Here is a 24,424-nt window from a genome sequence, read left to right on the forward strand (position 1 = left end):
ATTTCTTTTGTCAATCGCTTTTTCAATTGTCCATTAGCAGGGCGCAGATATTCGGGTGAATTCCTCATATTGAGGGGCCATGAAGCGATTTTGTGGCTCATCTCTCTCTAGGACATGCTGTTTAACCTTTACTCAGACAGTTGGTTTACATCTGCATCATGAGATTCCAGCCACCCCCCTCCTCCCCTCCCACCCACCGCCCTTATCAAGTTTGTCTTGTTTCAAGGTCTGTGCTAGAGAACATGTCCTTGGCAGAGATAACAAGGCTACACTGTCCTGTGTTTGTCAACCCAGAAATTTTCTTCGAAAGTAAGACCGTGCAAGTGAGAGAGATTCCTATAATATTCAATAAATTTCTTAAAATTTTATAATGTTATTGGACAATGATTTCTTCCAGATCTCCCCATCTTGAGAAGGGAATATCCTTATTGAATTCTCACAAGCTGATTTCTGACTAACACAGATATTTCTAAGCTACGAGCTTGTTCTCCTAATGTCTTAATTACATAGCGTCGATAACATACTAAAGCTTCTGGAATTAACAGAATCAGCAACTCAAACCCCTGAACTACCACCAAGAATAAATGTAAAAACTTTTCCAGTAAAATGTGATAATTATCGACTTTGATTCATCCTCCCCACCTGCAGATCATCTCACACAATTCTAAATTATTGGCATATTGTAAATACATATGGTTCAAACAAAAGTTCATATGTGGACTTTAAAGATTCTCCAGCTCTCTGTTCACCTGCATCCACTTTGTGGATGTTTCTAAATCCAGATTCTATATTCGTCTTCACTTTAATTTTACTCTCTTTGACAGATACCAGTGTGATTAATTCCATCCTGATTGTTTTCTCTGTGGAGTTTGTGTCAATACCTTGATGATTTAAAATGTTCTCTCGTTCTACTGTCCATAATAATCACTCAATGTTGTTCTGTTGTTGAGTAGCTGAGCATGTCTGGGACCCAGTCTTCAGTGCAGCTTCACCATGCATTTCGGCATTTTCGTTACTCCAGACATAACAAATCACGCCTGCACACTAGTATCCCGGTATCACATATGCTCTGGGACATAAAACGTTTCTCGGACTGCTGTTCCCATCGCATTCTGAGATCCACACTCAGTGCCATGCGCCGCCATATGAACACACTCGACCTCTCCCTCCAGCAGCACCGCCGCACCCTTTTTCAAAGCTGCGCGTGCCCCCAGTTTCATTTTATTCTTCGCCTCATTTGACGCCTCAACAAGAAACTTTTTCTCTTTCTCTCAAGTGCTAAGGAATGCAAGCTCCAACAACTCATCGACACCAACACCCATCTGGGACCCTCCACCCCTGCTTGTCCCTCCGTCCCCACCCCATCTTCCAATCCCAGCCCCAGCCGTGTATTCACTATACCCCCTGACCTTCCCCTCTCCGATGCTGAATGTCCAGTGCTCAGCAAAGGACTTAGTTTCATACCCTTACGCCCTCATCTCAATGAATTTCGGGCTCGGCATGATGCTGAACTCTTCTTCCGCCGTCTTCGTCTCCGTGCTCACTTCTTTGGGTAGGAGTCCTCTCCCCGTTCAACGGATCCTTTTACCCACCTCCAATATTCTCCCTCCACCTGGACCCCTCCCTCTGGATTCTTACCTTCTCTTGATCTTTTCATTGAGAACTGTCGGCGTGACATTAGCTGTCTCAATTTCTCTGCTCCTCTCACCCATTCTAATCTGTCTCTCTTTGAACTTACTGCACTCCGTTCTCTAAGGTCCAACCCCAACATTGTCATCAAACCCACTGACAAGGGTGGTGCTGTTGTTGTCTGGCGCACTGACCTCTACCTCGCGGAGGCTGAGCGTCAACTCGCAGACACTTCCTCCTACCTCTCCCTGGACCATGACCCCACCACGGAACATCAAGCCATTGTTTCCAGGACTGTCACTGACCTCATCTCCTCTGGAGATCTTCCTCCCACAGCTTCCAACCTGACAGTCGCCCAACCTTGGACGGCCCGCTTCTACCTCCTACCCAAAATCCACAAACAGAACTGTCCTGGCAGACCGATCGTGTCAGCCTGTTCCTGCCCCACAGAACTCATTTCTCGTTATCTTGACTCCCTTCTCTCTCCCCTTGTCCAGTCCCTTCCCACCTACATCCGTGATTCCTCCGACACCTTACGTCACATCAACAATTTCCAGTTCCCTGGCCCCAACCGCTTCCTCTTCACCATGGATGTCCAATCCCTCTACACCTCCATCCCCCACCAGGATGGTCTGAGGGCCCTTAGCTTCTTCCTTGAACAGAGGCCCGAACAATCCCCATCCACCACTACTCTCCTCTGTCTGGCTGAACTTGTTCTCACACTGAACAATTTCTCCTTTAACTCCTCTCACTCGCCCGCATGGGCCCCAGCTATGCCTGTCTCTTTATGGGGTATGTGGAACATTCCTTGTTCAAGTCCTACTCCGGGCCCCTCCCACAATTCTTTCTCCGGTACATCAATGATTACTTCGGTGCTGCTTCATGCTCTCGTCGGGACCTGGAAAAATTTATTAATTTTGCTTCCAATCTCCACCCCTCCATCATTTTCACATGGTCCATCTCTGACACTTCTCTTCCCTTCCTTGACCTCTCTGTCTCAATTTCTGATGATAGACTGTCCACTAATATCCATTACAAGCCTACCGACTCCCACAGCTACCTCGACTACAGCTCCTCATATCCCGCTTCCTGTAAGGACTCCATCCCATTCTCTCAGTTCCTTCGCCTCCGTCGCATCTGTTCTGATGACACTACCTTCAAAAACAGCACCTCTGACATGTCCTCCTTCTTCCTTAACCGAGGTTTTCCACCCATGGTCGTTGACAGGGCCCTCAACCGTGTCCGGCCCATCTCCCATGCATCCGCCCTCACGCCTTCTCCTCCCTCCCAGAAACATGATAGGGTCCCCCTTGTCCTCACTTATCACCCCACCAGCCTCCGCATTCAAAGGATCATCCTCCGCCATTTCCGCCAACTCCAGCATGATGCCACCACCAAACACATCTTCCCTTCACCCCCCCCCCCCGGCGGCATTCCGTAGGGATCGTTCCCTCCAGGACACCCTGGTCCACTCCTCCATCACCCCCTACTCCTCAACCCCCGCCTATGGCACCACCCCATGCCCACGCAGAAGATGCAACACCTGCCCCTTCACTTCCTCTCTCCTCACTGTCCAAGGGCCCAAACACTCCTTTCAAGTGAAGCAGCATTTCACTTGCATTTCCCCTAACTTAGTCTACTGCATTCGTTGCTCCCAATGCGGTCTCCTCTACATTGGAGAGACCAAACGCAAACTGGGCGACCGCTTTGCAGAACACCTGTGGTCTGTCCGCAAGAAAGACCCAAACCTCCCTGTCGCTTGCCATTTTAACACTCCACCCTGCTCTCTTGCCCACATGTCTGTCCTTGGCTTGCTGCATTGTTCCAGTGAAGCCCAACACAAACTGGAGGAACAGCACTTCATCTTCCGACTAGGCACTTTACAGCCTTCCAGGCTGAATATTGAATTCAACAACTTTAGATCTTAAACTCCCAACCCCCATCCCCACCCCGTTTCTTCCCCCTCCTTTTTTTTTCAATAATGTATATAGATTCTTCTTTTCCCACCTATTTCCATTATTTTTAAATCTACAACTAATACCTTGCCAGTCTTTCCACCCCACCCCCACTAGAGCTGTACCTTGAGTGTCCTGCCATCCATTCTTAATTAGCACATTTTCTTAGATGGTATCACCACCTTCAACACCTCTTTGATCCTTTTGTCTGTGACATCTTTTGATTATCTGCTCCTATCACTGCTTGCTTGTCCCTACAACCACCCCACCCTCAACTTCTCTCCCCCCGCCCCCCACCTTATACCAGCTTATATTTCACCCCTCTCCTAACTATACTTCAGTTCTGTTGAAGGGTCATGTTGGACTCGAAACGTCAACTCTTTTCTTCTCCACCGATGCTGCCAGACCTGCTGAGTTTTTCCAGGTAATTCTGTTTTTGTTTCACATATGCTCCATCTGATACAAGCCACTCTTGAACTTACAAGTGATCTTATTGAAAGATCAAACTGGGCATCTGACTGAAGATCTTTGCTTATGGTTCTGATGCCTTAGGTAGTGACCAGACTATCAAATGCCGTTTTCTTAAAAGTTCAGAGGCAAGGATATAAACATCTCCGAGAGAAAGCTATCAATTTACTCGTCCCATCTACACTTTTCTGAGTTTCACTAGAATGTACATGGATACCAGATTGATCTATTCTATTGAAGTGTACCCGAGGTGGGGAGAGGGGATTATTCCAATTCCCATTTGGTGGTGTGATTTACTCTATCTTTTATCCTAAGTGGGGTATCCCATTAATTACCATTCTATCTCACTCATGAGCCATGGAGGAACTTTACTGTCCAATTTAATATTCTCATAATGTGGTGTAATTGGATCAGAGATAGAAGTGCAGGTATTTGCGGTCAGTTTGGAGATATCTCCAATATCAGCCGTCCTCAAGTGCGTTGTCTTTAAAGATAGCAAATGGGATAAAACCAAAATTTAGTTCAAAATATCACCAAGTTGTCATTGGAAAGGGTTAACCTCTCTGCTTGTTTGCAAACGCACTGAGCAAACATTCTCACATGCACACAATTGTGTCAACGTTACATAACTTCTTTTTCAGATAAAAGATGAATTGAGCTACAATTTTTAACATTGTTTTTCCAATTCTTTTGTTTTTTTTTAAATCTTTTTCCCAAATTTTGTTTTGTTTGATTCTCTCTTCAAGTAACTCTCCAAATGACTGTGTTAAAACTGACAAAAAATTAAAATGTAAAAAATTACCTTTTACTGTTAAACAAAAGCTTCAACCTTGTTAGACCAACAAGAGTTAAAGAGGGTGGGAGCTTCCCACTGGTTATGTTTCAACTTGTTTGCAAAGGTCATCATTATCATTCCAAGATAGAAATTCAGAACAATCAATTCTAGTTTCTATGGAACATTTTTTCTTCTCTTGTTCCGCCAAAGCTGTAAATTCCCATCCCACACACTCTCCCTCCTCCCTCAGCTGAAATCCAGACCCATCTCACCATTTCATTCCTCCACTCCAGTTTTCTCCCTCCCTCTCCTCTGCCTGGGTTCAGTTCTCCAGCTCCTATCTGCAGACTGATAATAAAATTACTGAGTTTTATTGGGGGTTTGGGGCCTCCAGCGGGTGTTTCTGAATCCTCCCCGCCCACCTCCCAGGGTTTCCTTCCTTCCCACAGATCAGGGTCCTTATTAATTTGAGTCCAAAGTGTAACCTCTTAATTACTGTCCCCCCCCCTCCCCCATCACGCTCAAAGCTTAATTGGTGAACAAAAATTTTCATCACCACATTGAGACTGGGCCTGTTTCTGTATCAAGTAGCACTTGCTAAGAAATAACCTCCTCATTAATGCTAAACTTGGGTTCCGCCAGGGTCACTCAGCTCCTGACCATTGCAGCCGTGGTTCAAACATGGACAAAAGAGCTGCACTCCCGAGGTGAGGTGAGAGTGATTGCCCTTGACATCCAGGCAGCATTTGACCAAGTTTGGCATCAAGGATCTCTGGCAAAACTGGAGTCAATGGGAATCAGGGGGGAAACTCTATACTGGTTGGATTCATACCTAGCACAAAGGAAGATGGTTGTGGTTGTTGGAGGTCAATCATCTCATTTCCATGACATCAATGCAGGAGTTCCTCAGGGTATTGTCCTAGGCCCAACCATCTTCAGCTGTTTCATCAATGACCTTCCTCCCATGATAAGGTCAGAAGTGGGGATGTTCACTGGTGATTGCACAATGTTCAGCACCATTCGCGACACCTCAGCTACTGAAGCAGTGCATTTCTAAATGCAGCAAGACCTGGACAATATCCAGGCTTGTACTGACAGGTGGCAAGTAACATTCGCAACACACAAGTGCCAGTCAATGACCATCTCCAACAAGTGAGAATCTACCCATCACCCCTTGACATTCAGTGGCATTACCTTCACTGAATCCCCCAATATCAACATCTTGGGGGTTACCATTGAGCATAAACATAACTAGACCAGCCATATAAATACTGTGGCTCCAAGAGCAGGTCAGAGGCTGGGAATTCTGCCACAAGTAACTCACCCCCTGACTCTCCAAAGTCTGTCCACCATCTACAAAGCACAAGTCAGGAGTGTGATGGAATATTCCCCACTTGCCTGGATGAGTGCAGCTCCAACAACTCTCAAGAAGGTTGACACCATCCAGGACAAATCAGCCCACTTGATTGGCACCCCATCCACAAACATTCACTCCCTCCACCACCGACAAACAGTAGCAGCTGTGTGTACCATCTACAAGATGCACTGCAAGAACACACCAAGGCTCCTTCGACAGCACCTTCCGAACCCACGGCCTCAGTCATCTCAAAGGAAAAGGGCAGCAGATAGATCGGAACAGCACCCCCTGGAAGTTCCCCTCCAAACCACTCACCACCCTGACTTGGAAATATATCGCCATTCCTTCAGTCTCTGGATCAAAATCCTGGAGCTCCCTTCCGAACAGCACTTTGGGTGTACCTACATTGCATGGACTACAGCAGTTCAAGAAAGCAGCTCACCACCACCTTCTCAAGGGCAACTAGGTGTGGGGAATAAATGCTGGGCCAGCTAGTGAAGCCCACATCCCTTGAATGAACTTTAAAAAAATATTATATTAATATATGATATACTACTATATCATATATTAGGCAGAGGTCATGGTCCATATCGGTACCAACAACATAGGTAATAAGAGGGATGAGGGCCTGAAAGCAGAATATAGGGAGCTAGGAAATAAATTAAAAAAAGGACCTCAAAGGTAGTAATCTCAGGTTGCTCCCTGTACCATGTGCAAGCGAGATCAGGAATAGGAGAATAGACCGGATGAATGCATGGCTGGAGAGATGGTGTAGGAGGGAGGGATTTAGATTCCTAAGGCATAGGGACTGATTCTGGTGATGATGGGACCTGTACAAGCTGAATGTGTTGCACCCCAGCAGGACCAGGACCAGTATCCTCGCAAGGGTATTTGCTAGTACTGTGGGGGAGGGTTTAAAGTAGACTGGCAGGGGAATGGGAAACTGAGCGAGGAGACACAAGAGAGGGAAACAAAGATAGGAGCAAAAGATAGATAAGTAGAAAGCAAAAGTGGAAGGCAGAGGAAACAAGATCTTGCAGCAAATATGACCATAGTACAAAAAGAGATGTATAAAAAATGTTAAAAAGACAAGTCTAAAAGCACTGTATCTGAATGCATGGAGCATTTGCAATAAGGTAGATGGATTAACAGTGCAAATAGATGTAAACAGGTACGATATGACTGTGATTACAGAGACATGGCTGCAGGGTGACCAAGGCTGGGAACTGAATATCCAAGGGTACTCGATATTTAGGACAGACAAGCAAAAAGGAAAAGGAGGTGGTGTGACATTGTTAGTTAAGGACGAAATCAGTGCAGTAGTGAGGGAGGATATTAACTCAAAAATCTAGATCTAGAATCAGTCTGGGTGGAGCTAAGAAACAACAAAGGGCAGAAAACATTAGTGGGAGTTGTCCATAAGCCTCCAAACAGTAGTGATAAGGTAGGGGACAGTGTTAAACAGGAAATTAGAGATGTATGTAAAAAGAGTGCTATGGTAATCACGGGTGACTTTAAGCTGCATATAGACTGGGCAAACTAAATTCGCAATAATACTGTGGTGGATGAATTCCTGGAGTATACAAGATGATTTTTAGACCAGAATGTCGAGGAACTGACTCGGGAACAGGCTATTCTATATTTGGTATTGTGCAATGAAGGAGAGTCATACAGACTCGAAACACTAACTGTTTCTCTCTCCACAGGTGGTGTCAGACCTGCTGAGTTTTTCCAGCATTTTCTGTTTTTATTTCAGATATCCAGCATCCGCAATATTTTGCTTTTACACTAGCATCATGAGGAAATCTTTTCAGTAACAAGTGGTAAGAATTTGGAATTCACTATCTGATGGATACAGGTTCAAGAGTGACCTTCAAAAAGAAATTGGATACATTCTTGAAGGAGAAATGATGCAGGGATGAGGAAAGAATGGGGGAGTGGGACTAACTGGATAGGTCGTCGAATTTGTCAGCACAGATTCAATAGGCCAACCGGACTCCTTCTCTGCTGTACTATTAGGAGATTCTGTCATCTATAATAATATTAAGATTCATAATAAACATATGATAGAATCATAGAGTACGGATGGTGGCCATTCAGCCCATTGTGCCTGTATTGTCTCTGAAAATGTTACCAATCTGTCCCACTCCCCTGCTCTTTTCCAACTGCCCCCCAAATCTTTCCTTATTAAATAAAAGTCCAAATCACTTTTAAAAGTTACGACTAAATCTGCTTCTACCAGTCATCCAAACAATGACTTCAGTCTTCCCAATATTTAATTGGAGGAAATTTTCTGCACATCCACCAAACAGTCTGATAATTTACCAAGAGTGGAGAAGTCGAGAGAGGTGGTGGTGAGGCAGAGCTGGGAGCTGTCAGTGTAAATGTGATAAGTGACAGTGTTTTCAGATGATGTCATTGTTTGGAGCACGTTAATGAGAAATAAGAGAAGACCAGAGGTGACTGTGTGAGTGGGAAGGGAAGACATTGCAAGTGATTCTCTGGCTATGATTTGATAGAGATGAATGGAACCAGGAGAGAGCAGCCCCACCCAGCTGGACGACAGGAGAGAGGCAAAGGTGCAGAATGATGTGGTCAACATTGTCAAAGGCTGCAGGCAGGTCAAGGACGAGAAGGGAGAGTTTTTCTTTGTCACAGTCACATAGGACGTCATTTGTGACTTTGATAAGAGCTGTTTCAGTACTGTGCCAGGGGCAGAAACCTGATTGGAGGGATTCAACATGAAGTTCTGGGAAAGATGGGCAGGGATTTGGGAGGAGACAGCACATTCAAGGACTTTGGAGAGGAAAGAGAGGCTGGAGATGGGTCAGTTGTTTGCAAGGATGGTGGGGTGAAGGATTTGTTTTTTGAGAAGGGTATAATGATGGCAGATTTGAAGGAGAGAGGGACAATACCTGAGAGAGAAAACTATTAACATAGTCAGTGAACATGGGGAAGTTGCGTGATCAGTAGTTTAGTGGGTGTAGGGTCCATGCAGCAGGAGGTGGGTTTCATGGACAAGATGAGCTCTGAGAGGGCATGAGGGGAGATGGGAGGAAAACGACAGAAAGATGTGAGTTCAGGGCTCGGGTAATGGGGAACTTTAGGGAGGGCGAGTGGAAGGGAGGGAAGCAGCAGAGGCAGCTGATCGGACTATCTCAATCTTAGTGACAAAGAAGCTCCATGAGATCCTCACACTGGTTGTTGGGGGTGAGGATGGAGGAGGCAGGGGAGAGGGAGAGCACTTCAAAAAGAACAAACTTGTGTTAGAGATATTAAAAAGATTCAACACATTGTGTCTTTAACACCTAACTAATTTATTTGACATTTATCCAGAATATTAGCCCCTCTAAGTGGTCTGTAGTTTATTAACATCAGCAGAAACAGATCCCAATGAACACAGTTCAGTCCTGGATGTGATTAATAGCAAAATCCCACCACTGTTGTTACTTGTGAACTCGCTGGTGTCTCAGCAGGTTGGATGAGGTAGTGAATCCCTTCCCACACAGGGGACAGGTGAATGGCCTCTCCCCAGTGTGAACTCGCTGGTGTCTCAGCAGTTTGGATGAGGTAGTGAATCCCTTCCCACACTGGGGGCAGATGAATGGCCTCTCCCCAGTGTGAACTCGTTGGTGTGTCAGCAGTTTGGATGAGGTAGTGAATCTCTTCCCGCATTGAGAGCAGATGAATGGCCTCTCCCTAGTGTGAATTTGCTGGTGTTTCATCAGGCTAGATAACTGAGTGAATCCCTTCCCACACTGGGGGCAGGTGAATGGCTTCTCCCCAGTGTGAACTCGCTGGTGTGTCAGCAGGTGGGATGAGGTAGTGAATCTCTTCCTGCACTGAGGACAGATGAATGGCCTCTCTCCAGTGTGAATTTGCTGGTGTCTCAGCAGGCTAGATAACTGAGTGAATCCCTTCCCACACTGGGAGCAGGTGAATGGCCGTTCTCCCATGTGAACTTGCTGGTGTCTCAGCAGGTTGGATGACTGAGTGAATCCCTTCCCACAAGTGGAGCAGGTGTAGGGCCTCTCCCCAGTGTGAATTCGTTGGTGTACAGTGAGTTGGGATGATCGCCTGAACCCAGTTCCACAGTGAGAGCACCTGAATGGTCTCTCATCAGTGTGAACACGTTGATGGGAAATCAGCTCACAGGAACTTTTAAAGCACTTCCCACAGTCTGGGCATTTAAAAGGTCTCTCGTCAGTGTGAACTCGCTGGTGTGTCAGCAGGTGAGATGAGTGAGCAAATCCCTTCTCACACATTGAGCAGGTGAATGGTCTCTCCCCAGTGTGACTGCGCCGATGCTCTTCCAGCTCTGACGGGAATCTGAATCCCTTCCCACAGTCCCCACATTTCCACGGTTTCTCCTGGATGTGACTGCGCTTGTGTCTTGACAGGTCAGATGATCGGTTGAAGCCTTGTCCACACACAGAACACGCATACTGTTTCTCCCCACTGTGAACGGCACTTTTTCCTTCCATGTTCAAAATCAAACGATATTCAGGTTACGATAAATCGGACGAATGTCAGATTCTGCTGTGATGTTTTGTTTCTGTTTCCTGACTGCAAATCCTCCCCTTTTAATACCCTGTGAAACTGATTTAAAACAGAAAAAAGGGAGTGAGAGAGAACCCACAAAAACAGGTTGTGAAATTGAGCTGAATGAATCTGGTAATTTGTGGGGCCGGCACGAGGGAAAAATGACCATGAAAATTGATGGATTGTCATAAAAACCCAACTGGGTCACTGATGTCCTTCAGGGAAGGGAACCTGCCACCTAGTCTGGGCGACACAAGATTCTGGCCTCCATGGGAGGAGAGAGAGAGGTGGGAGGTGTGTTTAATACATCTTCAGCTCGACCAGAACTTTGGAAGAATCTCCCAAACCTTCAACCTCCACCAACTAGAAGGACCAGGGTAACAGGTGTCAATGAACACCGTCACCTCCACTCACACACCGTCCTAACTTGTCTGACATCCAATACTGGATGAGCAGAAATTTCCTCCATTTAAATGTTGGGAAGATGAAAGCCATTGTCTCCACTCCCTAACCACCGACTCCATCCCTCTTGCAGCTCTCTGAGGCTGAACCAGACTGTTCACAATTTTGTTGTCATATTTCAGCCCAAACTGAGCTTCTGACTACAAATCACTAAAACCATCCATTTCCTCCTCAGTAACATTGCCCAGCTGTGTCACTGCCTTAGTTCATCTGTTGCTGAAACTCATCCATTCCTTTGTTCCCTCTAAACTGGACTATTCCAATGTGCGTCTTGTCGGCCTCCCAGATTGAACTCCATAGAAACTGGAGTTCATTCAAAATGGCTGCTCATGTCCTTACTCGCACCAAGTCTTGTTCACCATCACCCCTGTGGTCACTGACCGACATTGTGGTCATTTCCAGCCCTACAGGATTATCTGGGATCATCGAATTCTGGCCCACCCCCGGCTCCAATTCCTCCCGTATGTCCACAATCTCCTCCGGCCTCCTGAGCCACCTGTTCCACCATAGTCCATCTCCACCAGCCGCACTGAGCATGTTCCGAGCACAGTCTGGCCCCCCACGCTGGCGCTCTGGGTGCCTGTCCTCATTGATAGGAGACTTTCTGACCCATAGGGCATTCTGGATAATCCTGCCGCCATCGAGGCCAATCAGTGAACAGGAATTTTTTTTTCCCAGTTGGTAAAACGGAAGATCCATGGATGGGGGGCATATTGGACAGGAAGCACAATGAGAGGTTCGGACACTTTATTAAATACTCACAGCAGGAGCACATTAATCTGATCGGAGCAGTCAGTGGTGTGGAACCTCCTGAGATTCTGGTCCCTTTCCAGTCAGTATTTACAGGAGCTGGGACATGGAAAAGAGTCTCAGTAAAATCAGGGATTTATGTGTTCACTGTTTTAAAATGGGTCTGGGGTCACACTCGAAGTTTGTGCAGCCTGTGATTCCCTGAGTTTATTAACACTCCCCTTCCAGATCCTTTGGGCTCTCTTTTGTTTTTCTATGTCCTTCTGGCCCTGTGACTCCCTGGGATTATTAACCCTCCCCCTCCAGACCCTTTGGGCTCTCTATTGTTGGACTCTCTATTGCTTTTCAATGTCCTCCTGGCCTTGTACCTGATCCAATAAAAACCCTCCTTACATCACACAGGGAACAGCTTTAGACATGTTCTGACTTTTCACCTCAATCTTATTCTGCTGAATGATCTCACTGACCGTTCCCTTTCTCTTGATCAGTCCGTCCACCATCTCCTTTCTGAATTTCACTCCTTGTTGTTCCAGAATTTCATCTCTCTGCGTTTTATTTCTTTTACTGAAGATTCCTGTCCATTGCTGCCTCACAGCCTCATCCTGTTCCCACATATTCTCCATGTCTAAGTGCTTCCCAGCGGCCGTGCCAGCCGTGGCCCCTATTCCAGCCCAGTCACTGATCCCTCTCTTCCCTCCACCCTTTTTACTGGTGTCACTATCACAGGGACGATCACGGTGTTTTCCCAAAACTGCCTTAACATCAGGGTCTTCGCTACTGGGTGGTTATAGTCCACCCATCTCTCTCCCTGCATTCTGACTCATGAAATTCCTGGATAATACCCTTATCATCTGAAGATCAAGGTTCTTGTAGATGGGATGACATAGCCTTGGGGATGGGTGTATGGTATTCATATTACAGGAACTATTTTAAATCTTGTATCACTACATAGGCTTTGTGAGTACGGGTGATGATTAAACCGTTTGAGGGACCGATTTCTTATGGCAGGAAAGATTGATGGGTAGTCAGGGAAGCATATGGGGTCTTGGGCTTCATAAATAGAGGTACTGAGTACAGAAACAGGGAAGTGCATCAGCAGAGAGTTGTCAGGATCCGGAACACTCTCTCTGAAAAGCATCTGGAACCCGATTCTATGTTTAGACTTCGCCCACTCATCCTAGATTCCCCAACCAGTGGAAATAGTTTCTCTCTATGTACCCTGTCAGTTCCAATTAATATCCCGAAAACTTTGATCAAATCACCTCTTCATCTTCTAAATTCCAGGGATTACAACCCTCACAGTGAGGTGATGTATTTTAGCAGGAGGGATAGGGAGAGGGAAGATATAATTCAGGGCACAGCTCTAAAGAGTGAGCATAGACAGAGCTTCTTCTGCTTTGATCTCTGAAGGTGACAGGATGTATTAAGAGACAAGTTAGCAAAGTTGATTGTATCTTGAGCTACATAAATAGTGATATTGAGTACAAAAACAGGAAGTTATGCTGAATCTTTACAAAGCTCTGGTTAGGCCACAATTCAAGAATTGCATCCAGTTCTGGTCACCTCACTTAATGATGGTTGTGAAGGTCCTTGAGAAGATGCAGAGGAGATTTACCACACTGGTTCCTGCAAAGGAGTTTGAGTGGAGATTGAGAGGTGTACAAGATTATGACAGGTTTAGATAAGGCAGATAAAGAAAAGCTATTCCCATCAGCTGATCGTACAAGGACTCAAGGACGCAAGTTTAAGGTTTTGGGTAAAAGGTACGGGAGATGTGAGGAAGAATGTTTTTACACAATGAGTGGGAATGATCTGGAACTTGCTGCCGATGAGGGGGGGCGGAAATGGACATGAGGAATGATTTCAAAAGGATATTGGATAGATGTTCGAGGGAAATAAACCTGCAAGGATACGAGGATAGAGCAGGGGAATGGGACTGATTGGATTGCTCTACGTAGCTGGCATGGACTCAAATGGGCCTAATGGCCTCCTCTGTGCCAAGATGACTCTGTGACTTTTTTGTGTAATCTCATTCTGTAGTTTAACCCTTGGAGCTCAGATCACTCAGGTAAATATGTGCTACACTCACTCCAAAGACATTCTATCCTTCCTGATGTTCGTTGTCCAGAACTGAACACAGTTCTTCAGGTGTGCTCTAACCAGGGTTTGTGGGTCTCGGCATTTTTCTAGTCACACCTGAAATCTGCAGATTTGGCCCATCGAGTCTGCACCAACATGTGAGAAACACCTGACCTACCTACCTAAACCCATTTACCAGCACTTGGCCCATAGCCTTGAATGTTGGTCAAGATGTCAAGGCCCATTGGTCCCTAATGGGCCCAACTCTTTCCCTGGTTATCCTCTTCCCATTGGCATTGAAAAAAAATGTTTAGATCCCTGCAGTTAAATCTTTCAGACACTGAATTGTAGATTTTTCACCAAATATCAATTTACATTTGTAGTAAAAGTTCATAATTTTATTGTCAAGGGGTTCCGACTGAAAGTTTTTGAAATTAAGGGGGAGGAGCACAGATGGTGCTTTTAAAAAGGAACACTGCAGCCCTCAAAATCAGTGACATCTCCAGAATATTAAACTCCACCCAGTTATAGGGTTGTTAACATCAGCAGAAACAAAATATTGCCAGACTATCAATACTAAACAAGCTTAAAAGCATCAAGAACAGCAGAATCCAACCACTGCAGTCACTTATGAACTTGCTGATGTCTCAGGAGGCATTGAGCCTGAGTGAATCCCTTCCCACACACACAGCATTTGAATGACCTCTTCTCAGTGTGAGTGCGTTGGTGGATCAGCAGGTTGAAAGACTTTGCAAATCCCTTCTCACACAGCGAGCAAGTGAACGGTCTCTCCCCAGTGTGAACTCGCTGGTGTGCGGTGAGGTTGGATGACCGACTGAATCCTTTCCCACATACGGAGCATGTGAATGGTCTCTCTGCAGTGTGAGTGCGTTGGTGTGCAGTGAGGTTGGATGACTGCCTGAAACTCTTCCCACAGGAAGTGCAGCTAAATGGCTTCTCCCCAGTGTGAATTCGCTGGTGTCTCAGCAGGGTGGGCAAAACTGTGAATCCTTTCCCACACTCGGCGCAGATGAATGGTCTCTCCCCAGTGTGAACTCGCTGGTGTAAAATGAGGGAGGATGCCTGTCTGAAACTCTTTCCACAGGAAGTGCAGCTGAATGGCTTCTCTTCAATGTGGATTCGCTGGTGTGACAGCAGGTGGGATGACCCAGTGAATCCTTTCCCACACACAGAGCAAGTGAACGGCCTCTCTCCAGTGTGAACTCGCTGGTGTGTCAGAAGGTGGAACGACTGAGTGAATCCCTTCCCACACTCTGAGCAGGTGAATGGCCTCTCCCCAGTGTGAGTGCGTTGGTGTACAGTGAGTGCTGAAGAGTGCCTGAACCTCTTTCCACAGGAAGTGCAGCTGAATAGCTTCTCCTCAGTGTGAACCCGTTGGTGTGACCAAAGGCCAGATGTTTGAGCGAATCCTTCCCCACACACAGAGCAGGTGAACGGCCTCTCCCCGGTGTGACTGCGTCGATGGTTTTCCAGCAGGGATGGGTAACTGAATCGCTTACCACAGTCCTCACATTTCCACGGTTTCTCCATGGTGTGGGTGTCCTTGTGTCCCTCCAGGTTGGACGATCAGTTGAAACCTTGTCCAGATACAAAACATGTGTATGGTTTTTCCTCACTGTGAACGATGTGATGTTTTTTCAGGCTGTGTGACTGGTTAAAGCTCTTTCCACAGTCAGTTCACTGGGACACTCTCACTCGGGTGTAAGTGTGTGTCTCGGTGTTTTTCCAGTCACACCGAAGTTCAAAATCTTTCCCCACAGACAGAACAGAGAAACATTTCTCCTTCCACATTCAAAGTCTGAGAATATTCAGGTCCTGGTGAATCGAGTGACTCTGTCAGAAGATGTTTGGTTTGAGTTTCACATCTGCAAATCCTTCCCTTCTAATATCCTGGAAAACGAGTTTATAAAAGTCATCACTGTCAGTCCGGGATAGAAATTCAGAGCAGACAATTCTAGTTTCTATGGAATATTGTTTTCTCTCTTGTTCCCCCAAAGCTGTAAATCCCCGTCCCACACACTCTCCCTCCTCCCTGGGCTGAAATCCAAACCCATCTCCACCATTTCTTTCCTCCACTTCCAGTTTTCTCCCTCCCTGCCTGTTCTCCAGCTTCTGTCTGCAGACTGACAATAAAATCAATGAATTAATCATTTTCCCTCCTGGTCACAGACACCCTCAAGCCCCGTCCACTCTCTGTTGCATCATCAAGGTGGTCATACATGCGTCTGCTCCCAGATGAACCAAGATGACAGCTGTTAATCTGGGAAGAAGCCCCAGAGCTGCAAACGTGGGACCTGCAGGCTCTTTTTGGGGGTTTGGGGTCTCCAGCGAGTGTTTCTGAATCCTCCCAGCCCACCTCCCAGGGTTTCCTTCCTTCACCGAGATCAGAGTCCTCACTGATTTCAACTGCTGAACACCCTCTCCCTGGCAGACTGTACTGAGTTTCCATACATACGAACATACGAATTAGGAGCAACGTAGGCCATTCGGCCCCTAAAGCCTGCTCCACCATTTGATAAGATCATGGCTGATCTGCTTGTGGCCTCAACTCTATTTTCCTATTTACCCCCTATAACCTGCGACTCCTTGTCAATCAAGAATCTATTTAACTCAGCCTTGAATATATTCAATGACCTAGCCCCACTGGTCTCGGGGAAGAGAATTCCACAGAATAATGGCCCCCTGAGAATGAGCTGGAACTTGCTGCCTATGAGGTGGGTGGCAATGGACCTGGTGAATGATCTCAAAAGGAAATTGGATAAACACTTGAGGGAAATAAACCTGCAAGAATACAGGGATCGAGCAGGGCAATGGGACTGACTGGATTGCTCTAGAGAGCTGGCATGGACGCAATGGGCCGAATGGCCTCCTCTGTGTCATAATGTCTCTGACTCTTTTGTGCAATCTCGCCTTGTAATTTAACCCTTCGGGTTCGGATATTATTCAGGTAAATCTGTGCTACACTCCCTCCAAGGCCATTCTATCCTTCCTAAGGTTTGCTGCCCAGAACTGAACACGGTTCTCCAGGTGTGCTCTAACCAGGGTTTGTGTGTCTCGGTGCTTTTCCAGTCACACTGCTTCAGGATCACAGAATAGTTACAGCACAGAAGGAGGCCATTTGGCCCCTCATGTCTGTTCTGGCTCTCTTAAGGAGCCATCCATCGTGTGCCACTCCCCTGCCTTCTCCCTGTAGCCCCGCACATTCTTCTTTTCCAAACAATACTATCATTTCCTCTCGAATGCCTCGATGGAATCTGCCTCCACCGCACACTCAGGCAGTGCATTCCAGAGTCTAAACACTGGCTGTGTGAAAATGTTTTTCCTCATGTCTCCATTGCTTCTTTCTGCAATTCCCCTCAATCTGTGCCCTCTGAATCTCCATCCTCCCACCAATGAGAGCAGCTTTTCCCTGTTCACTCTGTCCAGGCCCCTCATGACTTTGAACACCTCTATCAAATCTTCTCTCAACCTTCTCTTCTCCAAGGAGAACAGTCTGGACTTCTCTAATCTATCTTATAACTGGTTCCAGGGATGAGGGACTTCATTCTCATGAATCTTTTCTGCACTCTCTCTAATGCCTTCACATCCTTCCCAAAGTGTGGTGCCCAGAAATGGACCCAGTCGAGGCTGAACCAGTCTTGTATACAAATTTAACATAACAACCTTGCTATTGTACTCAATGTCCCTATTAATAAAGCCCAGGATACTGTGTGCTTTATGAACTGCTTTCTCAACCTGCCCTGCCACTTCAATGCACATATATATCCAGGTTCCTCTGTTCCTGTACCAACTTTAGACTTGTATTCTTTCTTTTCTATTGTCTCCAGGCATTCTTCTGACCAAAATGAATGACGTCACACTTCTCTGCATTAAATTTCATCTGCCGCTTGTCCACCCTGTCTATGTCCTTTTGAAATTCCACACTATCGTCCTCACAGTTCATAATGCTGACAAGTTTTGCAATGTTTGTGAATTTTAAAACTGTGCCCTGTACACCAAGGTCTAGGTCATTAACACATATCAGAACTAGCAGAGCTCCTAATGCTGATCCTTGGGGAACTCCACTATAAATCTTCATCCAGTCCGAAAAACAGCCATTAACCATGACTCTTTGCTTCCAGGCACTCAGCCAATTCCGTATCCATGTTGTTACTGTCTCTTTGATCACATGAGCTATAACATTTCTTACAAGTCTGTTGTGAAGCACGTTATCAAACATCTTTTGGAAGTCCATATACACCACATAAACAGAAATACTTTCACCACCCCTCTCTGATACCTCATCAAAAATCTCAAGCAAGTTAGATAAGCTGGTTCCGAAAAAGTGTCATATCGGACTCGAAACATTTACCCGTTTCTCTTTCTACAGATGCTGCCTGACTTGCTGAGTTTTTACAGCACTTTCTGTTTTTATTTTAGATAAACATGATTTGCCATTATTAATTTTGTCTTGAATTATTATTTCTAGAAGCTTCCACACCACAGAAATTAAACAGATGGTTGCTGAGCTTATCTTTAGACCCTGTCTGAACAAGGGTGGAACATTTGCAATTCTCCAGTCCTCTGAGTCGAGTCTAAGGAAGACTTAAAAGTTATGACCAGTGCCTCAGCAATTCCCACTCTCATTTCCCTCAGTATCTGTGGATGGAAACCATCCTGGTACCTTGTCTATCTTTCAGTACAGACAGCTTACCTAATATCTCATCAATTTTAAACCCTTCAAGGGTCTCAACTATCTCCTTTTTCATTATGACCTGTGCAACGTCTTATTCTTTGGTAAAGGCAGGTGCAAAGTATTAGTTTAATACTTCAGCTATGCCCCTTGCCTCTATGTGTAAATCCCATTTGTGATCCCTAATCAGCCCCACCCATCCCTTTATCACCCTTAACCTAGTTGTATGCCTAACAGAAGGCATTTTAATTTTTAAGTTACCTGCCAATCTCTTTTCATACTCTCTCTTTGCTTCTCTTAATTGCTTTTCCAATTCTGCTCTGAACTTTTTCTATTCAGCTTGGTTCTATTTTATACCTGGCATCTGCAATAAGCACATTTTTTCTTCTTCATCTTAATCTTTGTCGTTTTTGTCACTGTGAGAGCTCTGGACTTCTTTCCCCTATCTTTTGCCTTGTGGAAATATACCTTGACTGTGTCTAAACTACCTCTTTTTCAAAGGCAGCCAATTTTTCAGTTCCATTTTTATCTGCCAACCTTTGATTCCAACGTAACTGGGTCAGATCCATTCCTACCCCACCGAAGTTGGATTTCCCCCAATTCATTATTCTCATACTTAACTCAAACCTTTGCCTACAGACAAACTGTTTCACTTCCACATTCAAACTTTGATGATTCAGGTCCTGTTTAATCGAGTGACTCTGTCAGATCTTGATGTGATGTTTGGTTTGAGTTTCCCGTCTGTCAATCCTTCACTTCCAGTGCCCTGTAAGTTTACAATAACAATCACTGAAAATCCAGGATAGAAACTGAGAAGGGACAAACATTCCTCTTGATTTGAATTTGCTGTGTGTAAATCCTCTCCTTCTAACCCCCTGTAAAAGGAGTTTCCAAAATCCATCCCTGTCAGTCCAGGATAGAAATTCACAACAAAAATAAAAATACCTGGAAAAACTCAGCAGGTCTGACAGCATCTGCAGAGAGGAACACAGTTAACATTTCGAGTCCGTATGACTCTTCAACAGAACTAAGGAAAAATAGAAGCGAGGTGAAATATAAGCTGGTTTAAGGGGGTGGTGGGACAGGTAGAGCTGTATAGAGGGCCAGTGATAGGTGGAGATAGACAAAAGATGTCATAGACAAAAAGTCAAAGAGGTGTTGAAGGTGGTGATATTATCTAAGGAATGTGCTAATAGGTGACATTAAGGGTAGAAAGCAGGATGAGCAGGTACATATAGCCCTAGTGGGGGTGGGGTGGGGGGAAGGGATCAAAATAGGCTAAAAGGTAGAGATAAAACAATGGATGGAAATACATTTAAAAATAATGGAAATAGGTGGGAAAAGAAAAATCTATATAAATTATTGGAAAAAAAGGGGGATCGGAAAGGGGGTGGGGATGGAGGAGAGTGAATGATCTAAAATTGTTGAACTCAATATTCAGTCCGGAAGGCTGTAAAGTGCCTAGTCGGAAGATGAGGTGCTGTTCCTCCAGTTTACGTTGAGCTTCACTGGAACAATGCAGCAGGTCAAGGACGGACATGTGGGCATGAGAGCAGGGTGGAGTGTTGAAATGGCAAGCGACAGGGAGGTCTGGGTCATGCTTGCGGACAGACCGAAGGTGTTCCGCAAAGTGGTCACCCAGTCTGCGTTTGGTCTCTCCAATGTAGAGGAAACCGCATTGGGAGCAGCGAATGCAGTAGACTAAATTGAGGGAAGTGCCAGTGAAATGCTGCTTCACTTGAAAGGAGTGTTTGGGCCCTTGGACGGTGAGGAGAGGGGAAGTAAAGGGGCAGGTGTTGCACCTTCTGCGGTTGCATGGGAAGGTGCCGTGGGAGGGGGTTGAGGTGTAGGGAGTGATAGAGGAGTGGACCAGGGTGTCCTGGAGGGAACAATCTCTGTGGAATGCCAACAGGGGGGGTGAAGGGAAGATGTGTTTGGTGGTGGCATCATGCTGGAGTTGGCGGAAATGGCGGAGGACGATCCTTTGAATGCGGAGGCTGGTGGGGTGATAAGTGCGGACAAGGGGGACCCTATCACGGTTCTGGGAGGGAGAGGAAGGTGTGAGGGCGGATGCACGGGAGTTGGGCCAGACACGATTGAGGGCCCTGTCAACCACCGTGGGTGGAAAAGCTCGGTTAAGGAACAAAGAACAAAGAAAAGTACAGCACAGGAACCGGCCCTTCGGCCCTCCAAGCCTGTGCCGATCATATTGCCCGTAAGCTAAAACATTTTGCACTTCCGGGGTCCGTATCCCTCTATTCCCATCCTATTCATGTATTTGTCAAGCTGCCTCTTAAACACCACTATCGTACCTACTTCCACCACCTCCTCTGGCAGCGAATTCCAGACACTCACTACCCTATGCGTAAAAAAACTTGCCCCGCACATCTCCTCTATAGTTTTCTCCTCTCACCTTAAATCAATGTCCCCTAGTAATTGACTCTTCCACCCTGGGAAAAAGCTTCTGACTATCTACTCTGTCCATGCCACTCATAATTTTGTAAACTTCTATCAAGTCGCCCCTCAATCTCCGTCGCTCTAGTGAGAACAATCCGAGTTTCTCCAACCTCTCCTCATAGCTAATAACCTCCAGACCAGGCAGCATCCTGGTAAACCTCCTCTGCACCCTCTCCAATGCCCTTCTGGTAATGTGGTGACCAGAATTGCACGCAATATTCCAAGTGTGGCCTAAACAAGGTTGACAGCATGACTTCCCAGCTTTTATACTCAATACCCCTGCCAATGAAGGCAAGCATGTCACATGCCTTCCTGACTACCTTATCCACTGTGTTGCCACTTTCAGTAACCTGTGGACCTGTACACCCAGATCCCTCTGCCCATCGATGCACTTAAGGGTTCTGCCATTCACTGTATAATTCCTGCCTGTATTAGACCTTCCAAAATGCATTATCTCGCATTTGTCCGGATTAAACTCCATCTGCCATTTCTCCACCCAAGTCTCCAACCAATCTATATCCCATTGTATCCTTTGACAATCCTCTTCACTACCTGCAACTCCTCCAACCTTAGTATCGTCTGCAAACTTACTAATTAGCCCAGTTACATTTTCCTCCAAATCATATTATGTATACTACAAACAGCAAAGGTCCCAGCACTGATCCCTGCGGAACTCCACTAGTCACAGCTCTCTATGCAGAAAAGCACCCTTCCACTGCTACCCTCTGTCTTCGATGACCAAGCCAATCCTGTATCCATCTTGCCAGCTCACCTCTGATCCCGTGCGACTTTACCTTCTGTACCAGTCTGCCATGAGGGACCTTGTCAAAGGCCTTACTGAAATTTATGTATATAACATACACTGCCCTTCCATCGTCGATCATCTTTGTCACTTCCTCGAAAAACTCGATCAAGTTAGTGAGACACGACCTCCCCTTTACAAAACCATTCTGCCTCTCACTAATACGCCCATTTGCTTCCAAATGGTAGTAAATCCTGTCACGAAGAATCTTCTCCAATAATTTCCCTACCACTGACGTAAGGCTCACCGGCCTGTAATTTCCTGGATTATCCCTGCTACCCTTCTTAAATAATGGAACAACATTGGCCATTCTCCAGTCCTCTGGGACCTCACCCGTAGCCAGTGAGGATACAAAGATTTCTGTCAAGGCCCCAGCAATCTCCTCCCTTGCCTCCGTCAGTACTCTGGGGTAGATCCCATCTGGCCCTGGGGACTTATCCACCTTAATATTTTTCAAGATGCCTAACGCCTCCTCTTTTTTGATCTCAACATGATCCAGGCTATCTACACACTCTTCCCTAGACAAATCGACCGCTAAGTCCTTCTCTTTGGTGAATACTGATGAGAAGTATTCATTTAGTATCTCTCCCATTTCTTCTGGCTCCACACACAGAATCTCACCTCTGTCCCTGAGTAGGCCTACCCTTTCCCTGGCTATCCTCTTGCTTTTTACATATGTATAAAAGGCCTTGAGATTTTCCTTAATCCTGGTTGCCAGTGACTTTTCATGACCCCTTTTAGCCTTCCTGACTCCTTGCTTAAGTTTTTTCAATCTTTCTTTATATTCTCTATGGGCTTCATCTGTTCCCAGCCTTCTAGCCCTTACGAATGTTTCCCTTTTCTTTTTGACTAATCTCACAATATCCTTCATTATCCAAGGTTCCTGAAACTTGCCATGCCTATCCTTCATCCTAGCAGGAACATGCCAGTCCTGAATTCTTATCAACTGACGTTTGAAAGCCCCCCACATGTCAGTTGTTGATTTGCTCTCAAACATCCGCCTCCTGTCTAGATTCCTCAGTTCCTGCCTAATATTGTTATAATTAGCCTTCCCCCAATTAAGCACCTTAACCCGAGGACTCCTGTTATCCTTATCCACCAGCACCTTGAAGCTTACTGAATTATGGTCACTTTTCCCGAAATGCTTCCCTACTGAAACTTCGACCACCTGACCGGGTTCATTCCCTAATACCAGGTCCAGTATTGCCCCTTCCCTCGTTGGACTATCTACATATTGTCTCAGGAAGCCCTCCTGGATGCACCTTACAAATTCTGCACCATCCAAACCCCGAGCACTAAGTGATTCCCAGTCAATATAGGGAAAGTTAAAATCACCCATCACAACAACCCTATTGCTTTTACATCTTTCCAAAATCTGCCTACATAACTGTTCCTCAATCTCCCGCCAGCAATTGGGAGGCAAATAGTAAACCTCCAACATTGTGACTGCACATTTCCTATTCCGGAGCTCCACCCATATTGCCTCGCTGCATGAGCCCACCAAGGTGTCCTCCTGTCGTACAGCTGTGATATTCCCCTTAACCAGCAGTGCAACTCCCCCACCTCTTCTACATCCCTCTCTATCCTGCCTGAAACATCTAAATCCTGGAACGTTTATCTGCCAATCCTGTCCATCCTTCAACCAAGTCTCTGTAATAGCAATAACATCATAGTCCGAAGTACGAATCCAAGCTCTAAGCCCAGAAGGAAGACATGTCAGATGAACTGTTTTTGAAAGTGGCATCATCAGAACAGATGCGACGGAGGCGAAGGAACTGAGAGAATGGGATGGACTCCTTACAGGAAGTGGGGTGTGAGGAGCTGCAGTCGAGGTATCTGTCGATAGGAAGTCGGTAGGCTTGTAATGAATATTGGTGGACAGTCTATCACCAGAAATTGAGACAGAGAGGTCAAGGGAGGGAAGTGTCAGAGATGGATCATGTGAAAATGATAGAGGGGTGGAAATTGGAAGCAAAATTAATACATTTTTCCAGGTCCAGACGAGAGCATGAAGCAGCACCGAAGCAATCATCGATGTACCGGAGAAAGAGTTGTGGGAGGGGGCTAGAGTAGAACTGGAACAAGGAATGTTCCACATACCCCATAAAGAGACAGGCATAACTGGGGCCCATGTGGGTACCAATAGCCACACCTTTTATTTGGAGGAAGTGAGAGGATTCTAAGGAGAAATTGTTCAGTGAGAGAACAAGTTCAGCCAGACGGAGGAGAGTAGTGGTGGATGGGGATTGTTCGGGCCTCTGTTCGAGGAAGAAGCAGAGAGCCATCAGACCATTTCGGTGGGGGATAGAGGTCCATGGTGAAGAGGAGGCGGTTGGGGCCAGGGAACTGAAAATTGTTGATATGATGTAGGGTGTCAGAGGAATCACGGGTGTAGGTAGGAAGGGACTGGACAAGGGGAGAGAGAATGGAGTTAAGATAGCAAGAAATGAGTTCC

General features: G+C 45.9%; 2 protein-coding genes across 2 annotated transcripts in view; one reads left to right on the forward strand and one right to left on the reverse strand.

Moving 5' to 3' along the window:
• LOC144698404 (uncharacterized) overlaps positions 1 to 24,424 on the forward strand; it is a 111,490-nt gene that overhangs the window by 44,997 nt on the left and 42,069 nt on the right. The gene's annotated exons all lie outside the window — the stretch shown is intronic.
• On the reverse strand, positions 9,523 to 15,989 carry LOC144698405 (uncharacterized). The gene is made up of 4 exons (XM_078570351.1): positions 14,646 to 15,989; positions 12,332 to 12,655; positions 11,528 to 11,819; positions 9,523 to 10,548 (listed from the first exon to the last, which is right to left on the reverse strand). The coding sequence occupies exons 1-4, from the start codon at positions 15,566 to 15,568 to the stop codon at positions 9,631 to 9,633; spliced, it is 2,457 nt and encodes an 818-aa protein (XP_078426477.1). The 5' UTR covers positions 15,569 to 15,989; the 3' UTR covers positions 9,523 to 9,630.

This window comes from Cetorhinus maximus, chromosome 23, assembly GCF_964194155.1.
Source record: "Cetorhinus maximus chromosome 23, sCetMax3.hap1.1, whole genome shotgun sequence".
Classification (NCBI taxonomy): Eukaryota; Metazoa; Chordata; class Chondrichthyes; order Lamniformes; family Cetorhinidae; genus Cetorhinus; species Cetorhinus maximus.

Excerpts from the sequence above, each read along its gene's own strand:
- LOC144698405 (XM_078570351.1), bottom strand. The coding sequence starts at position 15,568 with ATGGAGAAACCGTGGAAATGTGAGGACTGTGGTAAGCGATTCAGTTAC. Across the intron at positions 12,656-14,645 it reads AGACATCAGCAAGTTCATAA|TGACACCAGTAAAAAGGGTG; the intron begins GTGACTGCAGTG and ends TCCCTGTGATAG. Across the intron at positions 11,820-12,331 it reads AAAGCTGTTCCCTGTGTGAT|GATTATCCAGAATGCCCTAT; the intron begins GTAAGGAGGGTT and ends CGATGGCGGCAG.